Source organism: Artibeus jamaicensis, unplaced genomic scaffold (assembly GCF_021234435.1).
Source record: "Artibeus jamaicensis isolate MK-2021 breed Jamaican fruit bat unplaced genomic scaffold, CSHL_Jam_final scaffold_537, whole genome shotgun sequence".
Taxonomy (NCBI): domain Eukaryota; kingdom Metazoa; phylum Chordata; class Mammalia; order Chiroptera; family Phyllostomidae; genus Artibeus; species Artibeus jamaicensis.
Window position 1 is genome coordinate 1813120 of NW_026522047.1, and position 24923 is coordinate 1838042.

The window sequence follows — 24923 nt, forward strand, 5'->3', positions numbered from 1 at the left end:
GTGCTGAGGCACCGTGGTGAGAGCCGTGGCTACGTTGTAGGTGTTCTTGTTGTTGGCTGTGTCCATTGCTGTCACTTGCATCCTGGTGGTGCCTACAGGGGAACGTGGAGGGGAGTTGACATCCCAACAGCTGACAACCAGCATGGCAACAAAAGCAGCACAGCAGTCTACAGTGCAACGTGCTCCCGTTTCAGTCCCCTCACTGTGCAGACGGCAGTACAGTCCACTGCACGACTGCAGCGATTTCATGGTTGTTTGTTCACTCACTTGGAAAGATTTGGGGCTTTCTTCTGACGTGGCTGTAGCTGTGGGAACACTGTCCCTCATTAACATGAAACTATCAGGGACCTGAGGGAAGGGCATATGGCCGTCCCAGGTCTCATCACTCTACCTGTCCCACTGCTCCCAGGTCCTCATCCCTCGTTCCCTGACAATGTCAGTGGCATCCTGTCTGGACACTGGCCTCACAAGCCAGAGGGGAGAGCTGGGTGGGGGGAGTGAGTCCTGGTCGCTTAAACCAAGTCTTTGGAGTTTGGTCCATGAATGAACCTGAGGTGGCTGTTCCCCTCATGGGGTCATCAGGAGACAGTTGGTGCTGGCTGGGAGCAGGGGTTTGCTGTGGGGACAAAGCCGTCACGATGACAGAAAAGGAAGGAAAAGGGGGAGAAAACAGCAGTGGCTGCCACTGGCAGGTGAGGGGGACTGGAGATCAGCCCATCAGAATGACCTTTCATGCGGAATTTTCAGTTTCATTTACTTTTCAGCTGCTGCTGTCTACTCTGAGCTCAGAGGCTGGCCTGCCTTGTAACCTTCCCGCCCCGCGAGGCCCAGAGCTTGTCCATGACGCACACCGCTCAGGTCTGCACCCAGCTCTGCCCACCTCCACCCTCTGAACCGTGTGCAGCCCCTGGAATGTGAAAGGGGCTTACAAATGTGTCACGAATGACTTCACAAGACGAGGGGCTCTCTGAGGTGTTTAGGAAGTGAGGCCGTCACCCCTGGTTCTAGACCCCCCTGACGCCACACAGGAGACACAGCAGTGCAATCGCTTCTCCCCGTCCAGGGTTGTTGTCACCTGCAGCCACCGACTTTCCCTTCTTACAACAAACACCTAAGGAGGTTTGTCAGCCTTGGCCAGATGCTCAGTTGGTTGGAGCATCGTCCTGTAACTGAAAGGTTGAGGGTTCCAATCCAGTCAGGGCACGTACCTAGGTTGAGGGTTCGATCCCTGGTAGGCATGTGTACGGGAGGCAACCAATCACTGCATCAATGTTTCTCTCTCTCAACCCCTCCCCTCTCTCTAAAAGCAATGACCAAAAAATGTCCTTGGGTGAGGATAAAGAAAAAGAAAAGAGATGGGTCAGAGCCTGGACCAATGATGCTGTAGGAAACCTGGACTTTCTTGTCCTTGTTCTATTTGATCTGGAGATGACGCAGGAACAGAACCTGCAGAGAACAATCCCCATCAAGTCTAAGTGTTCTCAGCGGGACTCCTTGAATGAGACCAGAGCTTGCCCTTGACCATTCCTATGAGGTCGGAGTCATTCAAGAAACCAGACATGGAAAGCTATGGAGCAGGGTTTATTAGTGGGGGAAAGTCAAGCCAGCCAAGGGAGGTTGGGACTTGCTCCGTTGTTCTTAGGGCAGGGTTTTTAAGCACAAAAACCCACAAAGAGTAACTGGTTCGGGTGTCAGAGTCTGACTGGCTAGTGCTGGTGGCTGGGTGCCATTTCTGCTGACCATTGTTCTTGATACATCTTGTCAGCCTCAGGTTAAATCTGCATTCTGAGGCTGACGAGATTATGCCAGCCTCAGGTTGTGCCGGATAGACCATAGACCGACCCCAGATCCCAATCTTAGCTGAGCATCTGTTCCTCCTGGGTAGGGTTGGCAGGCGGTTTCCTGCCTGGTGAATTTCCATTCCTCCTAGGCCTGCCTAGGTCTGTCAATTCCTGACCTACAGTTTTGGGAATGGGTCTCAGTCATTCTCTGGGAAGTAGATGGGAGGGGTAGCCCAGTCTCTCCTTTGCCTGTTGAGATCAAAGGGGCCATTGGGGAACATCAGTAGTCCATCTGGTGCCCAGACAGAGCTTCCTAAAAGGACAACAGGAGAGAAACTAGAGCACAAGCCAACTGTCTAGTAAGCCCAGCGGCTGTCAGCACCACCCTGACCTGTGGGAGGGGCTTGGGTTTGCTGCCTCCTGACCTTCTATAACCAACCACAGCGTCTGAGGCATCTTGGGGGCCCTCATCACCTGGGCAAAAAGCTGCAAAACCAAAGAGAAGTAGGCTAGGGCACAGAGGACAATGCCCGTGGTCCCGCCTGAGAGCCAGCACTCAGCCGTCATGTTTCTCCTCTGCTCCCCAGAAAGCAGTGTCCCCACCCCCACCATGGCCTCAAGGATTTTGAAACACCTTCCTCAGGAGAAGAAGGCTGAGAGGAGGACGCTGACATCCTGTGAGGCCTGAAGGTGGAGTGTGCTGTGCCCTTAAATGCAGGACACTGGAGAGCTTTCCTGGGCCCTGAATGCACGGCACACACTGCACATTCACGTCTGCACTGAACTAGGCTGACGTGTGCTGTACAGACTCTCCCTGGAAACACCATTCTGGTCCAACAAGGGGGTTTGGTGCAACCTCAGCCCAGGGATGTGGGACCCAGTGAAACTGTGGAAACTGGAGGAAGGTGTTCAAGGCGTGTGGGAGGGAAAGAGGCTGCTGAGGAAGTCAGACGGGCTCCGTACCGTTTGTAAAGGAAACTGCAGGTGCGCCCATGTGCGCGTTCACACAAGCTCTAACTGGCTGTGCTAATTGGTGTGCCTTCTGGATTATGAAATAATGGGTGCTTTTATTTTCTGTATTTCCCAAACTCACTTTTTAAAAACAATGACTGCATGTTGTTAGAAAAAACAATATTGTTCTCATCAAGTGTGAGAGTCTGCCAAAGATCTTAAAGGGCAAATTTCATGGTGTTACGGCAGTTTTCTCCAGGTGATAAGATTAACAATCTTTTGCTCTAAATAATTATTTTTTAAAAAGCCTTTTTTAGTGACTTTTAAGAAGTCTGCTATTGGAAGACAGCATCTGTGGGTAACATACTTCCCCAAGCGCAGCTCTCAGAGGCCAGGTCAGGAACTTTGCAGGGCAGTTAGGACCAGGGCCAGGCCCGAGACAGACAGGGCAGGGTCTGGGTGTCAAGACAAATCTGCCAAATTTCAGAAAGGCTTACCTGACCCCAGCTTGGAAGGCAGTGAGCTGCTCTGTGTTAGTGGCTCACCATTCTGGTGAGTGACCCCCTCAAGCCAGCCCACAGCTGCAGACAATTAGAACATAAACCAGGTGGGACTGGCCACAGCTGCAGTGACCACTGCAGTCACAGAGTCAAAATGTGTGATGGAGGCAGGTGGCCATCCCATCCTGTAGCCTCAGCAACTGATGTCGTTTTTGCCCAAGGACTATTGACTTGCCCCACCCAGGTCGATCATAGTGTCCTGTGGGGAAGTTGGGAAGCCAGCAGGTGTAGCTTAGTGTGGCCTTGGAGGCAAACCAGGTGTCATGGAGACAGGACAGTGACTTCAGCTGCCTGTCAAGGGCAAGAGACTCAGAATCCAGTAGATGCCAGGCTACACTCACTCCTCGGAGCCTCCTCTTCAAAGAAGGATAATGGCAGCCAGCTGCTGGCAGGTGGGAGGGAGGGGTGTGCAAATCCCCAGCTCCCCGCACAAGGTGGTCTGAGACAGTGTGAACTAGGTGAGCAAGGCTGAAACAAAAGGGCCCGTTTATGACTTAGCTTTGAGAGCCGCACACTGTATTTTCACAACACAGATCAGCCTGGTTCTGTGAAGGAAGGACTGACTGTACAAGGGTAGGGGTGACAGCACGTGCATTTGGGGGACACTTTGGAGGCTGGCAGCTACACTAGGAATGTGGTTTGCTGCTGAAGGGGAATGAGAGGGAGCAGACCTCTGTCTATTCAACTTGAACTGCTAAACCTTCTGGGAGAGCTCCAGGGTCTGTCTTGGTTGGGAGGGGTGAGCATCACGTGGCAGTCTGTGGGTTCCCTTCCCACTGTATTTCAGCACCAGCCCCTCTGCCAGCATTACACCAGGACTCTGCCCCTCTCCCATGCCCCATGCTGAAAGAATATCGAGTTTATGGTGTTCTCTCTGCGCTGTGGTGGTTGGGGGAGGAGAAAGAGGGAAGGGAAACCAAACCAAAGAAAGACACCTTCCTTTAAAAAAAAATAAAAGAACACAATAGTGGATATTTATTATTGAAATCCACATAGGTTATACAGACACTCTTCTTTATAAGCCTGGCACTGGGAGGACAGAAAGGTCATCATTCCAGGTCATGGGGGTGGGTGTCCCCCTTTGGTGAACCCACTGCAGCAAGAACAGGGTGGGTCATACTTAGGTCCTGTCCCTCATGCAGGAGAGCTTATAATGGTGTCCTCACTGATTGTTCACCATCTCTCTGTATTGAACTCAGCTCTGGTTCTAAGAAAAGTGTGACTCCTGGGAATTGTTAGCACCCTTGCTTATATAGATGTAGATGTTTACCCTGTTCTCTCCTTGAGACTTGCTGGACTCCCACCCATTGGGTCCATGGGAATTTTGTGCTCCTGGGCCATTGTGCACATTATGTGGGAGCGGGTGGCCAGGAATGACCAACATTGTGCACGTCCATTATCCCATCAGACCCCACAAACAAAAGTTTAAAGGTGCAATAAGTAGCCCTGGCTGGTGTAGCTCAGTGGATGGAGCACAGGCCTGCGAACCACATGATCGTGGTTCAATTCCCAGTCAGGGCACATGCCTGGGTTGTGGGCCAGTTCCCAGCAGGGGACTCACAAGAGGCAACCAAGCATTGATATTTCTCTCCTTCTCTCCTTCCCTTCCTCTCTAAAGATAAATAAATAAAATATTTTTTAAAAAGATGCAATAAGTAGTAATATTGAGATGGTGTCAGTGGTGTATGAAGGCCTGTGGGGCCCAGGTACAAGGACAGTGCATTACAGAAGCTGCTGTGTTGTGGGCTTTGTGAATGCCACATGCAGACTGGGTGCACCTGTCCCGGGAGAAACTCGGTCCTTCTTGCCAATGCAGTAAAGGATTACAGATCAGCAAGTGCATTAGCATGCAAGCTGGGTTTATCAGTGATACGTTCTCATGGAAGAGGACAGGTCTTGCTGAGATGGGAGTGAAAGGCAAGAAGTTGGGCGGCAAGAGCACCAGGCCCTTTGTCCTGAGGACTTATATACAGTTGTGGGATGGGGGGGAGAGAAGAACTTACATATTGATTGGTGGGTAAAAGTGGTGCCAGCTTACTAGGGGATGGACTATCCAAACGTAGGTATGTGTGGGGGTCGTTAGCCTGAATCCTTATCTTGCTTCAGACCTCACTTGGCCATCTTGTAAAATAGACCCCTAACAGGAGAGTTTAAGTTGAGGCAGTTACCCAAAGTTACCAATGGGCTCTTTCTGTAAGCACTAGAGATTCTCTCATAAAACACATAGTGGAGAGAAGGAATTAACCAAGTTTGTTTTGTGGGTCCTTTCCGTGAGTGCTGCGGACTCTCTCCAGTATTCCAGGCCTTGGGATGAATACAGTTTGAAAGCCTTTCTTTCACAGATAGTGGAAATAATACCTACAATTTCAACGTGTTAGCATGGTGTTTCTTGTGATGCTGGAACACCTGGCAATGGAACTGGACCAGGCGCAGGACTGCTGAGTCAGTGGGTGACACCCATCTTCCTCGTCCTCCCTGCCTTGGCTTCCCATTGATCCTAACACCCCAGTGCAGGCAGGTGCTGTTCCCCATCAGTTCTCAGCAAGGGGTGGGTGAAGGTCTTGTTTCACAGGCTACTCTCAGCACCACCTGCCCATGTTCAGGAGGCTCTGAGGATGCCCAGGCTCAGTGAGAGGGTGGTGATCAGGGGGAGGCACCCCCCCAACCTCAGGCTTCCTTCTCAGGGCAGCTGAGTCTATGTGGAAAAAGCAGTGGGGTCCTACTGCTTTTCAAATTCTGAATTTGGTTGCAGACCCCCATCTTCCTTTGTCCGGCACTAAAGACCCGGAAGACATGGGCACTGCAGTCTGTTCAGCAGGACTTGTGATCTCTGCGATCCTCTTGCCAGATTCTGTCTGTGCTGACTCAACTTCGAATGTCAAACCAAAAGGCTGGAGTTCCCCTTTCCATTGCACAGACTAGGAAGCAGGCAGAGAGAAGTTGAGAATCTTGCCTTAGGTCACACAGCTGGAGGAGACAGAGCTGAGACTCACACCCACTATGGACTGATGTGGAATCTGTGTGCTATGCACCAGGAAATGCTGACCCTGAGGGGCAGCAAGGAGTGAGGAAGACCAGGTGCCCAGACTGAGCCAGGCTCACATCCATGCAGAAGCATCCATCTCTCCCTGCTGTTCACACCTCTGAGGCTTCAGAGGTGGTAGGAAACCAGAAGAGCCAAGGGAAGCCAAGGGAGGAGGGTAGGGAGCGGATTGGAGAAAAGGCCCCACTTCCCAGGAGTCTGGGGAATCCCCTTCCCTGGCCAGTCTGCCTCAAATCCCTCTCTTTGGGGAGTAACGAAAGGAGATTGACTCCAGATTTACACATTTTCAAGAGTTGAATTTCTGTGGCTGAGAGAATGAGTTCTTTGTGGCACTTCAGGAATCCTCTACTTTCAGTGATGGGGAAAATGAGGAATGGGTATGGAGACAAAACATTTTAGAACAGGTAAAAAAAACCAACAACAAAAAACCCATGAAGGAGTTTGTTGTTGATACCCCCATATCACTATGGAACTGTTTGTCCATCTCATCTCTTGCCATGAAACTGGAGGGTTTGTTTAACCAGTTACTTCTCTACTAACCACAATCTAGGGGAGAGTAAGGTTCCATACACTTCTTATGGCTATTGACATGTGATTTAATAGTAGTGATTCATTCACGTCACCTGCAAACATAAGGCTTCTCCCCAGAATGTGTCCTCTGGTGTGTGATGAGATTTGACCGCTGTGTAAAGTGTCGCTCACATTCCCTGCAAACATAGGGCTTCTCCCCAGAGTGTGTCCTCTGGTGTGTAATGAGATTTGACCTCTGTGTAAAGCCTCGCCCACATTCCCTGCAAACATAAGGCTTCTCCCCTGAGTGTATCCTGTGGTGTGTGATGAGATATGACTTGCATGTAAAGCCTCTCCCACACTCCCTGCAAACATAAGGCTTCTCCCCTGAGTGTGTCCTGTGGTGTCCAATGAGATGTGACTTGCATGTAAAGCCTCTCCCACATTCCCTGCAAACATAGGGCTTCTCTCCTGAGTGTGTCCTCTGGTGTCTGATGAGATTTGATCTCTGTGTAAAACCTCTCCCACACTCCCTGCAGACATAGGGCTTCTCCCCTGAGTGTGTCCTCTGGTGTTTGATGAGATCTGACTTGCATGTAAAGCCTCTCCCACACTCCCTGCAAACATAGGGCTTCTCCCCTGAGTGTGTCCTCTGGTGTGTGATGAGATGTGACCTGTATGTAAAGCCTCTCCCACACTCCCTACAAACATAGGGCTTCTCCCCTGAGTGTATCCTGTGGTGTGCAATGAGATGTGACCTGCATGTAAAGCCTCTCCCACACTCCCTGCAAACATAGGGCTTCTCCCCTGAGTGTGTCCTCTGGTGTTTGATGAGATATGACTTGCATGTAAAGCCTCTCCCACACTCCCTACAAACATAGGGTTTCTCCCCTGAGTGTATCCTGTGGTGTGTGATGAGATGTGACTTGCATGTAAAGCCTCTCCCACACTCCCTGCAAACACAGGGCTTCTCCCCTGAGTGTGTCCTCTGGTGTCTGATGAGATTTGACCTCTGTGTAAAGCTTCTCCCACACTCCCTACAAACATAGGGCTTCTCCCCTGAGTGTATCCTGTGGTGTGTGATGAGATGTGATTTGCATATAAAGCCTCTCCCACAATCCCTGCAAACATAAGGCTTCTCCCCTGAGTGTATCCTGTTGTGTGCGATGAGATGTGACTTCCAGGTAAAGCCTCTGCCACACTCCCTGCAGACATAGGGCTTCTCCCCAGAGTGTGTCCTCTGGCCTCCGATGAGATGTGACCCATCACTGAAGCCTTGCCAACACCCTCCATACTTGATCGTTACAATTCTTGACATTCCTACTTTCACGAATAACTTGCCTGTGTCCTCTGGACTATCTTTCTGGCCTCTGTGGGGCTCTTCCTCCATCATTCTCTCCTGTTCACTAGAGCTCCTCATTTGTTCCTTGGAAGGTTGAAAGGGTCTTGAGATTCTCCTCTGACTGATTCTTTTAAGCAAATGTTTGGACCTTTCTTTGACCTCTTGACCTTCAGCTGTATCATTCCAGCTGTGCGTACTAGTATGTTGCTGCTGCTGATTCTGATCCTCTGGACAGGGTTCCTCTGCTTGGAGGCGTCTTCTTGCAGATGTTCCTGGGAGAATCTGAGAGGGATGACTGAGTTTCACATGATGGCTGAGGAGTTTCTGACTGGAGAAGGCCAGAGAGCAGGAGGGACATGGGTGCACCTCTGGCTTTGGTTCTGCTGAAAGAGAAAGGTTTGGTCAGGGCAGGTGCTGACGACAATGCCTGGGCTGTATGATTAGTCTCCTGGTAAGACCTGCCCCGTGAGTCCTTCTTACTGTGGTGACAACACAACCTCTGTCTCCCACAGTGTCCACTCGCCGTCTATTTTCCTGTTTTGTTTTTATGCAGTGCATCTTCTTCAGGAATCCAGGAAGCCCACATCAAGGGTCTTTTCTAATATTGCCCAGACTAGGGGCTTTTGAGGAGAATAAAAGGCCATTTCACTCCCTGTGTGGATGGAACTGCAGTGACCTTTCCCATCTGTAGGTATTTTCCAAGTCATGTTAAAGAGGAAAACTACAGGCTCCAACTAGGAATTGCTTCTCTGTTTTCCAAAATAGTAAAATGAAATGTCCTTCCTCAGCCTCACATCAAATGCTTATTTATGCTTTATCTTTTAGTGTTAGACTATTTCAAATACACAAAGACCTGTTTCAAAATATTTCAACTACATTTATTTCTTACACGCCTGACTCCTGGTCCTGTCTAGCCAGGCCACCATGCTCTGTCACGTGGAGATGAAGTAACCTGAGGGGATTCCCCACTGGGGTTTCTTTTCTAAAAATTAACAAAACATAATCAGAACAGAGAACACACCACTCTACAGCTGACAACTGCACACTTTCACTCAGGAAAGTCCCCAGTGTCTCAACTCAGGTCATCGGCACTGCATCTCTGGGCTGCTAAGCATGTGTCTGATCTCTATTCTTATCATCTATGCTGAGATGAGACCTGAGTGACCCTCAGCCAATTCAACGCCCCACCTCTTTCCTTCCCTGGACTAGCTGCTCCCTCTGCCTGGGATCCTCTGCCTGCAGGTATTTTTGTAAATGTTGTCTCCTGAGAGAACCCTTCCCGGACCACCTGCCACACTGCACCTCCCCTCACACTGATCCCCAGGCACCTGTCCTGCACTAGTTTTCTCCAAAGCACTAACCGCTGTGTCGTGTCATGCACACACAAGCTCGTGTGCCTGGGTTTCCCTCCTTCACCTGTCAGCTCCTCAAGAGCAGTGATTCTGATCCTCACATTACCCTGTATTTCCAGGTCCCAGGACACCATGCACCACAAAGTACAATCTCTCATGATAATTCACTGAAATGATGAACGAATGTGCCCTGCCCGAATGGTGTGGCTTGGTGGGTTGGGTGTTGCCTGAAAACTGAAAGGTTACAAGTTCGATCCAGTCTCAGGGCACATGCCAGGGTTGTGCGCCAGTTGGGGGTGCGCCATAGACAACCGATTAATGTTTCCTTTGCATATTGATTTTTCTTTCTCCCTCTTTCCACTCTCTGTAAAAATAAATAGAATCTTGTTTAAAAAGATTTTATATATTTATTTCTTTTCAGAAAAGGGGGAGGGAGGTAGGGAGAGGGAGAGAAACATCAATGTGTGGTTGCCTCTCACATGCCCCGTACTGGGGACCTGGCCCAAAACCCAGCCATGTGCCCTGGCTGGGAATCAAACTGGTGACCCTTTAGTTCACAGGCCGGTGCTCCATCCTCTGAGCCACACCAGCCAGGACAAAATCTTTAAACAAAAATGTCTTATTTAGAAGTATGGAGGAAAATTAAGAAGAAACAGCTATGAAAGTGTCAGAAAAACTGCCTTGGTGAGAGAACTGGTTAGTGCTTGAGAATTTTTGTTTTGCCTCTCAGTCTTTCAGCACTACATGCGGTTGTGTATTTTGTTCATGAATTTATTTAAAAAATAAAAAATATAAAAATTTTGCCCTAGCCCTGGCTGGTGTAGCTCAGTGGATTGAGTGTGGGCCTGGGAACCAAGCAACCATGGCTCGATTCCCAGTCAGGGCACATGCCTGGGTTGCAGGCCAGTTCCCATCAGGGGACTCACAAGGGGCACCATACATTGACATTTCTCTCCCTCTCTCCTTCCCTTCCCCTCTAAAGATAAATAAATAAATTTAATAAAATTTTTTTGCCCAAGAGTGAAAGGCATATGAATGCATTGTGAATTTCTGAAGCATCTGATTTGAAACTTGACTGACTTTAGAGTGGATTTTACTCCACTTAAGAGTTGGGTCATGAATTTTTCTATGGAGAATTCTTTCTTTTCTTTCTGTTTTGAAGAACAGCGGTGCCCACCTCTTCCGGCCATGAGCTCTCTCTTCCACTTGCTGCCCCACTTGCTGCCCAGCTCTTGGCCATACTCGTCCCCGCACCAGACCAGCAGCTCATGGCCCAGCCTAATGACACGGCAGGTTCGGTAGAAAATCTTCCCATGGTACTGAAAGGCCACCAGGTTCTGCTCTTCATCATCCCGGGCACAGTTCACAAACCTGGGATTGAGGCAGAGGAAGGGAAAGAAAAGCACAGTGATGAGTTCCCACTACCTGTTACATCCATGTCCAGCCCCTCACTGATTCTGAAGGCCCTCAGGCTCTGGTGTTGCCCACGGCCCCTAATGCTTCTGGGGAATCTTTGTTCAGTGTCTGAGCGTCTGCCAGCATGTCACGTGAATTCTTACCTCCAAGTCCTGCTTGCAGTGTTCATCCTGCCTAATACCACTTCCTAGAACCCAGTTCTAGACTTAGCCTCCACCATGACTGGCCATAATGTCCAGTGATATCTGGCTTCTCCAACCTCTAAATCAAGTTGTCTCACACCACAGAACCTGGTGCTTGATCTAGGGCTCTGCTTCTGAATTAGCTCACTAATTATCCAGCACTCAGCCCACATGTGTTTTCTCTTGAGAGGCCTTTCTCTAACCCTCCTACACTTTATTTAGGGCACCATTCACTTGCCTGCTCAAGATTACTATAGAAAATTGGAGGTCTTTTTGTCTTAGTAAAATAAAACAGAGAGATAGTAGTTGATTCACATTCTGTTATCCCGGATAAAAGAGAACCGCTCTCAGGATAAGGGCCCATGACCCTTCCTCTGCAGGTCTCACCCCAGCTCTAGTTTGGAGTGAGGCTGGGATGGTTTGCTGCCCTCACAGGTTTAGGCCACCCTTGGTTTGTGCTATCTTAACTCTGTGCACTTCTTGAAAATTAATAGTTTCTAAGAGCAGTTGGTTTTATGCCCGTCTGCGAGAGGTCCTCCGGAAGGACATGGGTTGTGTGATCTGAAGGAATGTATCCCTTCACCATAACTAGAATATACTAAGTGCTTAATTAATGTTCATGTGATAATAAAGTGTAACCCAGCGTCCCTGGTGTATCTGGGCTCTTCACGGTCCTTTCTAGCACCCATATTGTTTCTAGCAGAGACCTTTATATTTTGAGGACGTGTGCTATACTTTTTCCCTAAAAGTCCCCTGAAATGAAAGAACACTGTATGGAGAAGAAGAGGGAAAAAAGGACTGAGGGAGACCACTGAGGGAGGAATGATGAGAGGGACAGTATTATGGGCTCATGGGGGATGAGAGTCCCCTCTGGCACCCAGAGACCTGTTGACCTCACCTCATCCAGTTGGCCCAGGATCTGTCCTTTCCATCCACATACTCATAGCAGTTTCTCCCTTTGGCGATCTGAGTTTCACAAAAGAAGGTAAAGACCTTTTATTTTTTTGGTGGGAAGGTAATAGTCAGAATTATTTTACTCCATGGTCATCAAAGCTCATTCAGCCTGCATGGGGATTCAAGTGCCAGCTGTGACCACATGATATTTTTCTAATTCATCACCTACACATGAGTTTACCTGTCCAATCAGAGCAGGAGCCCCATAAGGGAGGAGCCGCTCCTTTGTGTCTGCACCACTTTGCTCCCACTTACTTTCTGATCCTTCAACAGGAGCTCTGTGTACATGTGAAGTCCAGTCAATACACAGAGCTGACCACATTGTCCCCTCCATGTCTAGCACATAAGAGGTGAGGTCCCTCCAGGCCTCAGAAGGAATGTGGGAAGCCAGAGGACAGTGGAAGAGGTAAATAGTTCTCACCAGCCAGGAGTATCTGCTCTTGGCTGCCTCTTCATCTTCTGTGATGTGTCCTTCATAAGGGCCAAAGTGCAGACCCACTGGCAAATCAGCTGCCTCATTCCACACTCCAAGCCCAGCCTCAGGGATGCCCGATGGCCCGATTCTCAGCCCAGGGGGCAGGGTGAGGGCTGAGCGGTGGGGATGCCCCTTGTCCACTGCACTGTCCTTTACAAATGTAGGGGGCCCATGCACAGCACAGCTGTCGATGAAGAAGTTCTGACACTTCTCACAATCTGGAAGCGAGAGCATCAGGGGTTAGGGAAGGTATAGCACATGTTCCTGGACACAAAGACCTTCAGAGGGAGTGTGACACTGACATCATTGAGACTCAGTCCTGTACTCCAGGTGACTAAGGAAGGGAATGATTTGGGGACCAAAGGACTAGATGGAATTACTGTATCATAACTTGCTTCTTAGTGAGGGTCACTTACAAAGGTAGTCATCATCCTGGGGCTCGGTGACCTCTTGGTACACACAGTCCTTTCTTTCTTGTAGGCTGTACATCTTCACGTCCATCTCCTTTCTCCTGAGTTCTGAGTTGGAGAAGAGCAGGTGAGCCAGGTTGGTGGGATCTATAGTGTTAGTTCCCATTTTGTCAGATAACACACAATCTCCTCCCATCAATTTATTACCTGTCCTTTTGCACACTCTGGTATTTTACTCTGTTAACTATTGGTTCAGAAGATGAAGACTCCACACTAACTACAAATAACGGATTCAATTTTAGTTTCTAGATCTTCCCTATACCAGGTTTAACTTGCCAACCTTTAATCATTCATAAAATATTTGTTGAGTGCACAGTATGTGTTAGGCATTGGGTAAAGGCCTGGGCACACAACACCAATAAAGTGTGGTTGCTGTTATCACACATGGTTTATTGGACAAGTTGCATGTGTCAACTGTTTTAAATTTAATGTTTTCAGACAATATATATGAGTGATGTTTCCTTACCTTCACTTCACAGATTAGCATTTGGGAGCTCAGAGAATTTATAGGATTTGCCCAAAGCTCCATTGCTAACTTCAGTCTCAGCTTAGCCCACCTTAAATCTGGGCCCGTCCAAAGTCCTCCCCACATACCTAGGTCGTACTTACAAGCCCTTCTATAGGACTTAGAGGAACTCAAGTTTCCAAATTATTTTTTCTTACCTGATTTTCGTCTAGTATGCTTTCCAAAGGCACATGCTTCTCCAGGAGGGAACACTGGTTTCTGGGCCTGCTCTGAGTCACTTGCAGTCATCAAATTTGCTGTTCCTGACAATTCCTTCAAACTATATTCATTGCTTAATGGCACCTTCGATGTTGCCTTCAATATAAGAGTCACATATTAAAAGATAACAAGTATTTAATTTTTAAGGCTTGTGGTACATTTTACATACATGTCTTTAACACTTCAACCCTTGAAAATGTCTAGGGAGTATGAATATTAGAGGGTATAGGGCCAATGTGGGTAATGAATCCAAGATTAGAACTCATGCCTTATGGCTCTTTTCTTTCAACTGTCTGTATAATATTGAGAATAAAGGATATTGGGAAGAGAATAAAGAAATATTTGGCAGAAACATATCTAGACAGTAAATAAAATGGTGGTAAAATTCGCAGTACCTTAGAAAGAATATTTGTATTTAGATGAGCTGGTTCCCACCAGTTCTGTTTGAGTAAGGCTGTAGCAGTAGCTAGTTGTGTTCAGTTTCATGAGCTCTAACATGCTAATTTTCTATGTTACAGTGAATGTGCAATTAAATAATGCTCACCCAAGTCTTCTGTGAATTGTGTAATACAGTACAGATGTGAGATTACAGTCCTGCTATTAATTTACTGCTCAGCTCTCTCCATATTTCACATCTCACAGAAATTACCTTCAGTGTTCATTGATCATCTTCTAGTTTAATTTGTAATTGTGAAATCATTCATTCAGCAAGCATTCGGGGGCCCTCAGGGGCCCTGATCTGTGCCTGTGACTTCTGAGAACTCTCAGGTATGGACCAGCCTCTCAAAGACCTTCCAATGGGGAGGGAAGCGGGTTGAACAAATGATGCTAAATAGGATGAGAGTGGCCTCACTGGAACTCAGACAAAGAAGCTGTCACTTGCCTGTATAAGAAAGGGCCTTTGAAATCAGTTCCAGATGGATGAGAAGAGTGTGCAACCTATATGAAGTCCTTAAGTCATTTTATTATTTGTTGTTTCTCAATCATCAAACCTGCAGCCCCTCAGGGGTGGGAGATGCTCTTTATTAGAGTGGGAGGCTGTGATCCTGGACACTTTACATTCTTCTTCATCTGGGACCATGCACTGCACCAACTGCCTACACATCATACACTTTCCTTAGTCAGAGGGTCTTAGTGCATCTCTCACTTCAGCATAGCAGAGAAGAACTTTGGTTGAAATCATCAGTCAGATGAATGATGTAATGACATACGGATAAGACAATGTAAAATTTAGAAACTATGAAAGTCTATTCTTCTAATTTAAAAAAATTTTTGTTCATTTTCTTGAGAGGGGGAAGTGAGGGAGAAAGAAACATTGTCACTTACTTGCCTTTCACACACACTGCAACCTGGAAACTGACCCACAACCCAGGCATGCACCCTGACCAGGAACAAACTGGCGATCTTCCCCTTTGCAGCACGAAAAGCAACTGGTCATGGTGGTGTGGTCAAAACTCTGAAAGTTTTAATGAGTTTTTAAGTGTTTTAGAGAAGCAACTATGGGTTAGATTGCACTACCACTGATACTGTGATCTTAGACATATAGTCAAACATTTCTGTATCTCTGAAAGCTCACTTCCCTCATCATGAATGGTGACAGTTATATAGTACATACCTCATCGGGGTGTTGTAATGTTTGAGTGAGTTTATTCACATAGAATTCTTAAAGTCTGAAACATTGTGAGAATGAAGCAAATGGTAGTTACAACTGTTGCTGTAGTTGTTAACTATTAAGATGATGATGAGCCCTGGCTGGTGTGACTCAGTGGATTGAGTGCTGGCCTGCAGAGTGAAAGGTCACCAGTTCCATTTCCTGTCAGGGCACACGCCTGGGTTGTGGTTCAGGTCCCTACTCGGGGTGGGTGAGTGGTAACCCATACAGGTGTGTCTCGCACATGCTTATGCCCCTCACTTTCTCCCTCCTTTCCCCTCTCTCTAAAACATCAATAAATAAAATCTCTAAAAAAAGATGGTAATATCAAACAATGTGTTGAAGAGTCCAGGAAAGAAGGCAGCAGTTCCTAGGATACTTTCTGCATTTTCCTACTCTTACCTGCATTTCTATCCATGAGGAAAATTTTCTTGTCAACAGGATTTGGGAAACACTCACCTTCTGGTGTTTACTCTGTTTCCTCCTGAAGGTCACTGGAGAAGGTTTCACTGAAAGATGATGATAAATCAGTGTTTTGGTTGGTAAATGTTTCCAAAATCTGGAGATTCTTATTAGGGAGACAATTCTGAATGAGTAGTTCAAGAACAACCCCAGGATGATTGGAGAATGTTTTCTGAGGTATCATTAAAGTCTATGCTTCTATTGGGGCCATCCAGTAATTTCATTAGAATAAAAAAATAGACAAAGTTTCTTCTACACTTCATCCTATGTTCATAAAGCATCTATTATCATTTATCAAAAAATAAATTGGCTCCTCCTGACAAAAATGTAATAAAAGTAACTGCACAGAAACTCCATGTCTTCAACAGAACCCTTTCTCTGCTCTGTTGTCTTCATTCAAACTGGCCTTGTCCAGGCTAACGGCCCTACCAACCCCTCGCCTCCTTTCTCTGGTATCCTCCCCCCTGTGCACACACTGGCCATCCACGCCCTTCCTTATCATTAGACTCTGGTTGGCATCCACAGTCTGCTGATCACAGAAACAGAATTCCAGTCAAGTTAAAGATCACGTCTTGGCTTCAGCTGTGTTTCAACCCCAGACCCATGAAAGTGGACTGACTCTATCCACCGAACACTCATGATACAGGATGGAATGGCACCCCGGCCAACATCAGAAAACGATACAGTGATAAAACTACTCACTACCCTGGCCCCTCCCCCCAGCTACCGTCATCACCTTGGTTAATACTGTTCCTGACTGTCTCCTTGCAGCCATCGGGCGGCCAGGTGTCCGAACACTCCTTGCCTGCCAGACCTGCCTCCCTCTCTTGAGATGACTATTCTGAATTAGTTATTTCTTATTCACTTGTATGTTCTTATACGTTTACTGGTTATTAATGTGTCTATAAATATATAACATGATTTTGCAGACTTGAAAGTTTATAGCAATAGCCCCTCACTGTACCACACACTGTTCTGCATCCTGCCTGTTCGCTGGACAAGCAAATCCTATTCCCTGGTTAACTGCTGAGGTGCAGCCTGACCTAAACCAGGGCCGTGTCAGGAGGGCAGCTCAGGCTCCTCCTGCCCCTCACCTTGCTGCCTTGGAGTCCATTCTTCATCAGAGTCCTCAGGGTCCTCCTCCTGGAGCTCGGTGGCCTGCCTGGGGTGGTGACACAGGAAAGCTGGTCGAGGGGCCCTGAGACCTGGAAAGAGAGAACACCTTTGTCCTGGAAGCACAGAGCCTGGAAGAGGAACAAGCTCCAGGAAGCTCCTGTGATCGGCTCTGATGGGATGGAAGAGTCTACAGTAAGGAGTTGCTGTGAGAGCTGCACCAGTCAGCGCCAGCCCCGCTCTGACATTAGGATCAAATGCCCCCCTGATCGGGGTCCTTGCAAGAGGGAGGTGCAGGCGGATGGAGCCGCCTGAGCTGGAGCCGGCCCAGCAGCCTGGGGGGTTCATCAGGCCCCTGGGCCCAGCGCCTGCGCACTAGCTACCTAGGCTGGGGAGCGCGTCCAAGTTCCTCCTCACGTTCTGGTACCAGCGTTTCTGCCGGTCTCCCACCTCTGCCCACTCCTCCCTGGAGAAGTGGAGGGAAGCGTCTTTCAAAGCTTCTTCAGCCTGGAGAACAGAGTGGAAACATCGGTAACTCAGTAATGCGAGTGAGAAGGCGCGCGGCCCCGGGTGCAGGGAGCAGGCGGGGCCTCGGTGGTCCCCGTGCCGCAAGCACTGAGCCCGTCTCCGTCGAGTGCTGGCTCCCCGAGCGCTGTTCCTCGGGGCCTTCTCCCACTTCCCTGCCCGGCCCTGCCCCGCGGAGTCCCGTCTCTCCCACCAGCGCTCTGCACCCGCACAGCCAGGGCCACCCCGAGGGCCGGGCGTCTGCGGAGCCCTGTCCCCACGCTCCTCGCCGGCCCCTCAGCTCACCTGAGGCTTCTGCCCCGTCCGCCCCGCTTCTCCCTCGGGGCTGTGCTGCGGACCCCCGTCGGGGTTCATGCTGTCCCGCCCGAAATCCGAGGAGCCTGTGGAAGGAGAAGACGCTGAGAGGACCTAATGGCTTTCTCCATGCTGGCGGGGCGCCGGGAGAGGGGGACGCCGGGCCCTGCGGGAGGAGGGGCTGATGCGGCGAGGCCGCGCCGCCGGCGGGGGCGCCCTTGTTCCCGCCCTTCCCTCGGTGGCCGCCTCAGCAGGGGTCCGCAGGCAGCTGCCCGAGTGTCTGGGGGCCCATCGTCCCAACGGGCCTGTGGGGGCGCCAGGAAACGCACTTTTCCCGGGGAAGGCTGACAGGCTCGGGGGTCCCTGAGACCCGATCCTGCGTCTTCCCGTCTGAGGACACTGAGGCCGGGGGGAGGGTCAGACCCTGCGGCTGAGGACATTTGGGGCGTCCCATGGAGGGGCTTCAGGGTCCCCACCACTGAGTCGGTTTCCAGGACGACAGCATTTGGGGTCTCTGAGTTTGGGGAGATTTGGTCGTTCTGGGCGAGCTGCAGGTCGGGTGCCCCGAGCCGAGGGGAACTGGGGTTTTCGGGCTGTTTGGGGGTCTAGGCGTTGGGGGTCAGGAGATGTGGGTCCTCCGGGTAGGCGGACGCGGGCCCCTCGATGCTGAAGGGGTTTGGGGCCCCTCAGGATGAGGGCATCTGGGGTCTCTCAGGCTGGACTTTGAAGGTCTCGGGCTAAGGGTTCCACGCGGCAAGGCTCCCCGCTTACCGGTCAGTCTCCGGAGGACCCCCGCGGTACCGCCCACCTCCGCGGTGCTCCTCGTAGAGCTGCGGGGCTTCCCGCCCTGGGGGGGAGGATTCATCCTGAATATAGTCCAATCACTACTGAGAGCCCAGAACCCTGCCCGCCAATGGGCGATCAGAAGACACTGAAAGGGCGGGGCAGAGGGGCCGAGCCCCCTGGGTTCCGGACTGGCCAGCGGAAGACCCGCCCCGCCCCGCGGGGATTGGCTACCCTGGGTCTCCCTAGCGTTAGTTAGTCACGCAGCCTGTCGCTCCGAGTCCCGGAGTCCCGCAGCTGGTGGGGAATCCATACCGCAGGAGCTGGGAATTCCGAGCCGGGGAGGATGTTAGGGTGAACGTGGACCTCCTGCCGCCTGACAAAGTGCCTTTGTTCCACCAGACTGTGGTCGGGATCCACAACTTACATCTAGGCCCGTCCGCTCCCCCGCCCCCCCTTTTCAAACCCACTTTCAGCTAGAGCTGCATAAGCAGTGAGGACGCGGTCAAGACTGCATTGCGTTCTGTGGGAACTTAAGTCAGTAAATTCTGACCACGCAATTCATAGACACAAAATAAGTCCCAGAGGGCTGAAATATTTAATTACAACAAATGACATAATAAGTATACTGGAAAACACACTGGGAGAATTTCACATCGCAAAGAAGTGGTGTTATGAACAATAGGTGTGTTGTAAGTAGCTCAGGAGTAAAAATATTTCAGAAATAGGAAGACGAGATAAAGCCAAGCAAAACTAAATAAATTTAGAAATACTGGGAAAATCAAGTATTTTGCATAAAAATAACATCAAATTTGAGTACAGGGGTCCACAGAGCAGGGTCAGTTTAGCGGCTACTGGGAAGAGCCTTTCTGGTCCTTACCTCGTTTTGAGCACGTAAATATAACTTGATTTCCATGGATGGCAAATAAGCCAACTATTACTGTGAAATTGAGTAAAGGGAAACCTCACTAAAGTGGACTTGGGGGTAAGTGGGGTTGCTGTCACATAACATCACCCAGGGTCAATTACAGGAAAAATTCTGTCACAGGCCCCAACATGAAGATGTATTGTGTGCTCCCAGGAGAAACCGACTCCTCAGCAACGCAGCCAGAGAGAAACCATCGTCACCGTGACAGTTTCCTCCAGTGCACTTTCTGTTGAAATGATCCCTACTGCCTTCCTCCTTTCTCTATGAAACATTACGTTCCTCTCTTTTACTTATGGATCTTGCCAATGACTTTTGCTACAGCTTGCTTGTCCTAAACTGCAATTTTTTTTTACTGTTTCTGAATAAAACCCCTTATCCGCTGGTAAAATAACTGAATGCTATGTTTTTAAGGTCAACATAATGTGGTGGCCCATATGGGGATCCAGAGGACTCCTGACATCTCTGAGGCTGATGAGCAAGCAGGTGCAGTGCCCTTGCTCTGAAAGACTTGGGGAAGGGTCCTTTGGCGCAGATTTCCCAGCGATTCTTTTGAGAATAGCCATCCAGAAACAACATCCTCACACCCTCTGATTCGAAAATTCCACTTTTCAAAATTTTCTCCTAGTAGCTGTGGCCTGGTAGCTCAGTTGGTTAGAGTGTCCTGCCTACATGCCAAGGTGGTCACTTCATTGCCCAGTCAGGGCAAATACAAGAAGTAACCAATGAATGAATACATAAGCCGAACAACTAACTGCAATGAAAAGAAAAGCATTAAAGTTTTTCCCTAGTTATGCTTTCCTGTGTATGAAATGAAGTATGTTTAATATATTTTATCCAACACATATAATAACAGATGTAATTTTAAAGTGTTCAAAATTAGAGGAGAACCTGTTAAATTATGGTTTGCTCACATTATGAAGTATTATAGAACATTAAAAATGGGTGAGAATATATGATATTTTATTAAAGAAATAAAACCTAATAAGCTGGTTCTAATGGATTTTTTTAAACAGAGAATAACTTCTAAATAATGTTATTATGTGAGAAAAGTATCCTGCAAAACAAAATATGTTAAAAAAAAAACCCAGGCAGAGGACGTGCTGAGAGGAGACACAGGGACTGTGCACTGGGATCAGGGCCTGGGCAACGTGGAGGGGAAAACTTGCTTTTCCTTTATGTCATTTGGAGTATTGTGTCATTTGTTTTCTCCTTTACTTAAATTTATCTATAATTATTTCTTGTATATAAAAGAATGGATGAGAAGTGGTTGGTTCTATATGTATGCAATTAAAAGTGACTCAACAAAAATTCTACACACCCTCATTATATCCAGTGGCCCATGTTGCCTTCCTTATCTGAATAGCACCTTGATCACCCCAAAGTGTCCGATTTGCATCCAAAGCCCTATTCCAGCAGGAATATTTCCATAGTAAAAAAATATGCTGTGTTACACAGTTACTATTTGAGAGATGAAAACCATTTATTATGAAAACAATGAATTTTATATTTATGTATTGGATCCAAGGTCAAGCCAGTAATACGTGCCCCAAGCGTGCACCTCTGCTGCCATCTAGTGGGAATTTTGGGGAATAACATCTTAGTACAGGTGAGCAGGAAAACTGGTTGATTACAGTGGAATATCAGTGACTGTCGATTTTTTTTAAAGAGTGTTTGAAGGTACGAGTCTCAGGTCCTAATGTCAGTGATCAGTTCCTTGGGATCACTTTGTATGAGCACACCATCTAGATCAGACACTGGATTTGGGAGTGCACCATTGGCTCTTTTCCTTGATTATATCTTTAAATTACCCTTTGTCTATACAAAAGAGTAATTTATTTCTGCAGGTTATTTAGCACGCAATTTTCTAAATTGTATTATTTATAATAACTTTAAGTTGATATTTTTGAGTTGTCAAGGTAAATAAGATATCATGCAATAATAAAATTATGTTAGTTTAGCTGTATAAAGCATGAAGAAATAATTAAAACTTGGAATAAAACGTGAAGACAAGAAGCGTTAAAAATGTGTTAGTTATAAGTTTATTAACAATTAAATAAAATAGTAACATGCTTCTTAGCATTGTAAATGAGTTCAGGACCTGGAGCAATGGTGTTCTAGAAATCGGAAGTACTTTGTAAGTAAAATTGTGCCCCTTGTAGGTTATCTGAGGAACTCACAATACGGCAAAGGTCCTCATTTTCAAAGTGGAGAATGTTAGATGGTGAATTCTGGAATGTAAAAGAGTAAGATGATAGATTCCAAGTAATTTTAAGAAACAATTATTAAAGAGTGATTTATGGGCAGTGAAAAGGGACAGTGGCCCTCAGTGCTATGGTTTATCACACTGTGGTTCAGTGTCTTAAAGTGTCATATTTTCTTTGGCTTCTGAGCTTTTGTGGGTGTATTCTTAGCCAAGGGTATCCCTCCCCAGTCTTGGCAAGATGGCTGGCATTTTTGTACAAAATCAATCAATCAATCAATTAATTAATTAATTATTTTTTGTGGTTTTTCTTTAGCTTTCAGCCTCCAGGTTGCCTGTCTAGAGAGAGGCGTGATTTCAGATCTAGGGTGCAAAGTCACATGCTGTTTGTATTCTAATTGACTCTTTATCCTGCTCCATATAGAGTAGGGTTTCTCATTCCTATGAGATTGGGGGATTTTTCTCCACATCATAGGTGCTTATTAGCAATTGTTATCTTTATTCAGTGCATGAAAGTAACTTCCACCTTAACCGCCCTAATGACAACCTGAAAGGCCTCCATACAATGTGCCAAATATTCCCTCAAGGGCAAAGTCAACCTTAGGTTGAAAACCACTGGTCTTTTTTTGGACATTTTAATTTATTTTTAAAGAGAGGGCAGGGGAGGGAGAAAGAGGGGAAGTAACATCAGTATGTGGTTGCCTCTCACATGGACCGCACTGGGGACCTGGCCTGCAACCCAGGCATGTGCCCTGTCTGGGAATGAACTAGCAACCCTTTGGTTCCCAGCCTATGCTCAATCCACCGAGGTATCCCAGCCAGGGTGAAAGCCACTGATCTTGAAGCTTTGATCATCTTTGGAACCTGAGTGACCTGGCCTTGGTATGCAGTATTTTTATTATCATTCCATGCAAATAATTTTCTAACTCCAATTGTGATTTATTTTGGGGTGGTTATTTAGACGTGTATTGAGTAATTTGCAAATGTAAGTATTTTCTAGTTATCTGTTGTTACTAATTTCTTGATTAATGGCAGTGAGAGCAAGAAATACACATACACACACACACAAATTTTAGTCTTTTGCAATTTCTTGGAACTTGCTTTATGTCATTATATGGTCTGTGTTTTAAAAAGTTTTGAGGATGCTTGGAGATCATCTGTAATTTGATGAAAGTGAACTTTGTTGTTGCAACAAAACTAGGCGGGTGGCATACGGACTGGAGGAAACAGGCAGAAGGTGTCAGAGGGTAGTAGCTTTCGCCCAACCCCGTTGCTGAAGTGGGGACCTTTCTTTACAGGAGTTACTGCCTCTGGAATTCCTTGGAGTCGGTGTTAGTGTGTGACTTGCATTCTGAATAATTGGGACCACAGCGTTGGCTGCCTTCTTCTGCCCTCTCCTGTCTCCAGTGTGACCTGACCCCAGGGTTGCAGCACCCAGAGCCAATGTGACAGGATCGCCTGCACTTTCTGGAAGGGAACCTTTCCTACAATCAGGGGTCCCACAGCTGAGTGGAAGGGGAAGCGCTGTTCTCCCTGGTGGGACAGTTTTTCACACGCACAGGGGACAGAGCCAGTGTGACAGGCTCCCTACTCTGTCAGGTGGGAGCCCTTCCCATGTCCACAGGACTCGGCTGTCAGGTAGGTCAGCTCTTTCCCAGGTCGGGTCCCTCTTTACTGTGACGAGATGCCACTCCTGGTATGGAGAAGCCCCTTCCAACAGTCTCAGGACCCAGAGTTCAGATGGCAGGGCCCCCTACTTTCTCAGTGAGGGGCCCACCCCACATTCACGAGACCCCGAGGTGATGAGACAGCACCCCAGACTATCCCATATTGAGCCCCCACACACTGTCTTGGACCCTTGTTGATGTCAGAAGACCAGGAGTCCTCTCGGGTGGGGCCTCTCCTCCTGCTCACAACACCCAGTGCTGACTCGAAACTACAGCTTCCTACCCCCCTGGCAGAACTGAAGTGACAGGACCCACAGCTTTCTCCACGAAGCCCCTGTTGTCACACCCACAGGACACAGGTGATGGGACTGGATCCATCACACTCAGAGGCAGGGATGTTCCCCGCAGTTATGGACCCAGAACCTTCGTGCACCTCTCAGTCACAGGGGGTGTGTGGCAGAGCCCTGTACTCCTGGAGGCAGGCTGTGTTCAGGCTCCCAGGACCCAGAGTTGAAGTGACAGGACCCCCTGCTGTCTCAAGTCAGACCCCTCCCCACAGTCACCAGGCTCAAAGGTGGAGGGTCAGGATGCTTACATTTCACAGACAGGGACATTTCTCAACCCTCACAGGACACAGGTGTGCAGTAACAGGACACTCCTGCATCTCATGTGGTCCTCTCCACACTCAAGTGGCCCAGGCCTGAGGTCACAGGACCTTTGGACCCACAGGTCTCAGGTGAGGCCCCTCCCTTTGCTTATAAGTCCCAGAGGTGACTTGACATGACCTCTTATGGTCTCCGGTGAGGACCCAGAGCTCATCTCACGAGGCTCCATCGTCGCTCAGGTAATATTACTTCACCCAGCAGTCAGAAGAGCCAGGGCTGACTTGGCAGGACCCCTGCTCTCTGGGAGTGGGGCCCTTTTTCACACTCTGCTGCACACCGCCATCTCGTGTGCGTCTTTGGAATAGCATCTGAATTGAGGCCAGCAGGAGATGCTCTTTTGTCGTCACCTTGTGGACACTCTGGAAATAGCACCTTTTGCGTAGCATCTGGTTCTATTCTTTTGCAAGGTCACTTTCAAGCCCCATGGCACCGCACACCATCACAGCCTCAGTACATTTTGTGTGTGCACGTTTCCATTCTATCTCTGATGCTCTTCTGCATGTGAGGTTCTAAGCCTTCCATGTGAGTGAGGTTCTCATGCCTATGGACTTCTCCAATTTAGTTGTTTTCATTTGGTAATCTGTTTCATACCTGTTGCATTATTAAAGCCCAAAGATTCTTGAGGTTAGACGAAGAATTGTTTCTCCACCACGTAAGCAAACAGTCAGATATTTATAGGAGGTGGATGTGGGGAGTACATGTTTGTCACCATTTACTTAAGTAAGATTTACTAATTTAACTGAAGTAACTTATTCTCAAAAGTGAATGATTATCTGAATGAAATATGGAGCAATGTGCTAATTTAGCTTGTTTATATGGAACTTCTATGTAAAGTTTCAGAGGTGGTCATGAAGAGGACAAATATTTTGCATTTG

General features: G+C 48.0%; 1 protein-coding gene across 2 annotated transcripts; it reads right to left on the reverse strand.

Moving 5' to 3' along the window:
- Window positions 1-4292: 4292 nt before the first annotated feature.
- LOC119060948 (histone-lysine N-methyltransferase PRDM9-like) lies at window positions 4293-18698 on the reverse strand. 2 transcript variants are annotated; one of them, XM_053658685.1, is made up of 11 exons: window positions 18577-18698; window positions 17797-17891; window positions 17370-17493; window positions 16968-17078; window positions 15871-15920; window positions 13700-13856; window positions 12983-13084; window positions 12513-12784; window positions 12036-12103; window positions 10717-10910; window positions 4293-8567 (listed from the first exon to the last, which is right to left on the reverse strand). In XM_053658685.1, the coding sequence occupies exons 1-11, from the start codon at window positions 18668-18670 to the stop codon at window positions 6955-6957; spliced, it is 2880 nt and encodes a 959-aa protein (XP_053514660.1). In that variant the 5' UTR covers window positions 18671-18698; the 3' UTR covers window positions 4293-6954. The 2 variants fall into 2 exon arrangements, with proteins under 2 accessions (XP_053514660.1, XP_053514661.1); XM_053658686.1 differs by lacking the exons at window positions 4293-8567; window positions 12036-12103 and having other exon boundaries at window positions 10798-10910; window positions 12983-13123.
- Between the last annotated feature and the right edge of the window lie 6225 nt (window positions 18699-24923).

Excerpts from the sequence above, each read along its gene's own strand:
- LOC119060948 (XM_053658685.1), bottom strand. The coding sequence starts at position 18,670 with ATGAATCCTCCCCCCCAGGGCGGGAAGCCCCGCAGCTCTACGAGGAGC. Across the intron at positions 17,892-18,576 it reads GGTCCTCCGGAGACTGACCG|GCTCCTCGGATTTCGGGCGG; the intron begins GTAAGCGGGGAG and ends CTCCTTCCACAG. Across the intron at positions 13,085-13,699 it reads GCATACTAGACGAAAATCAG|AACTCAGGAGAAAGGAGATG; the intron begins GTAAGAAAAAAT and ends TCTCCAACTCAG.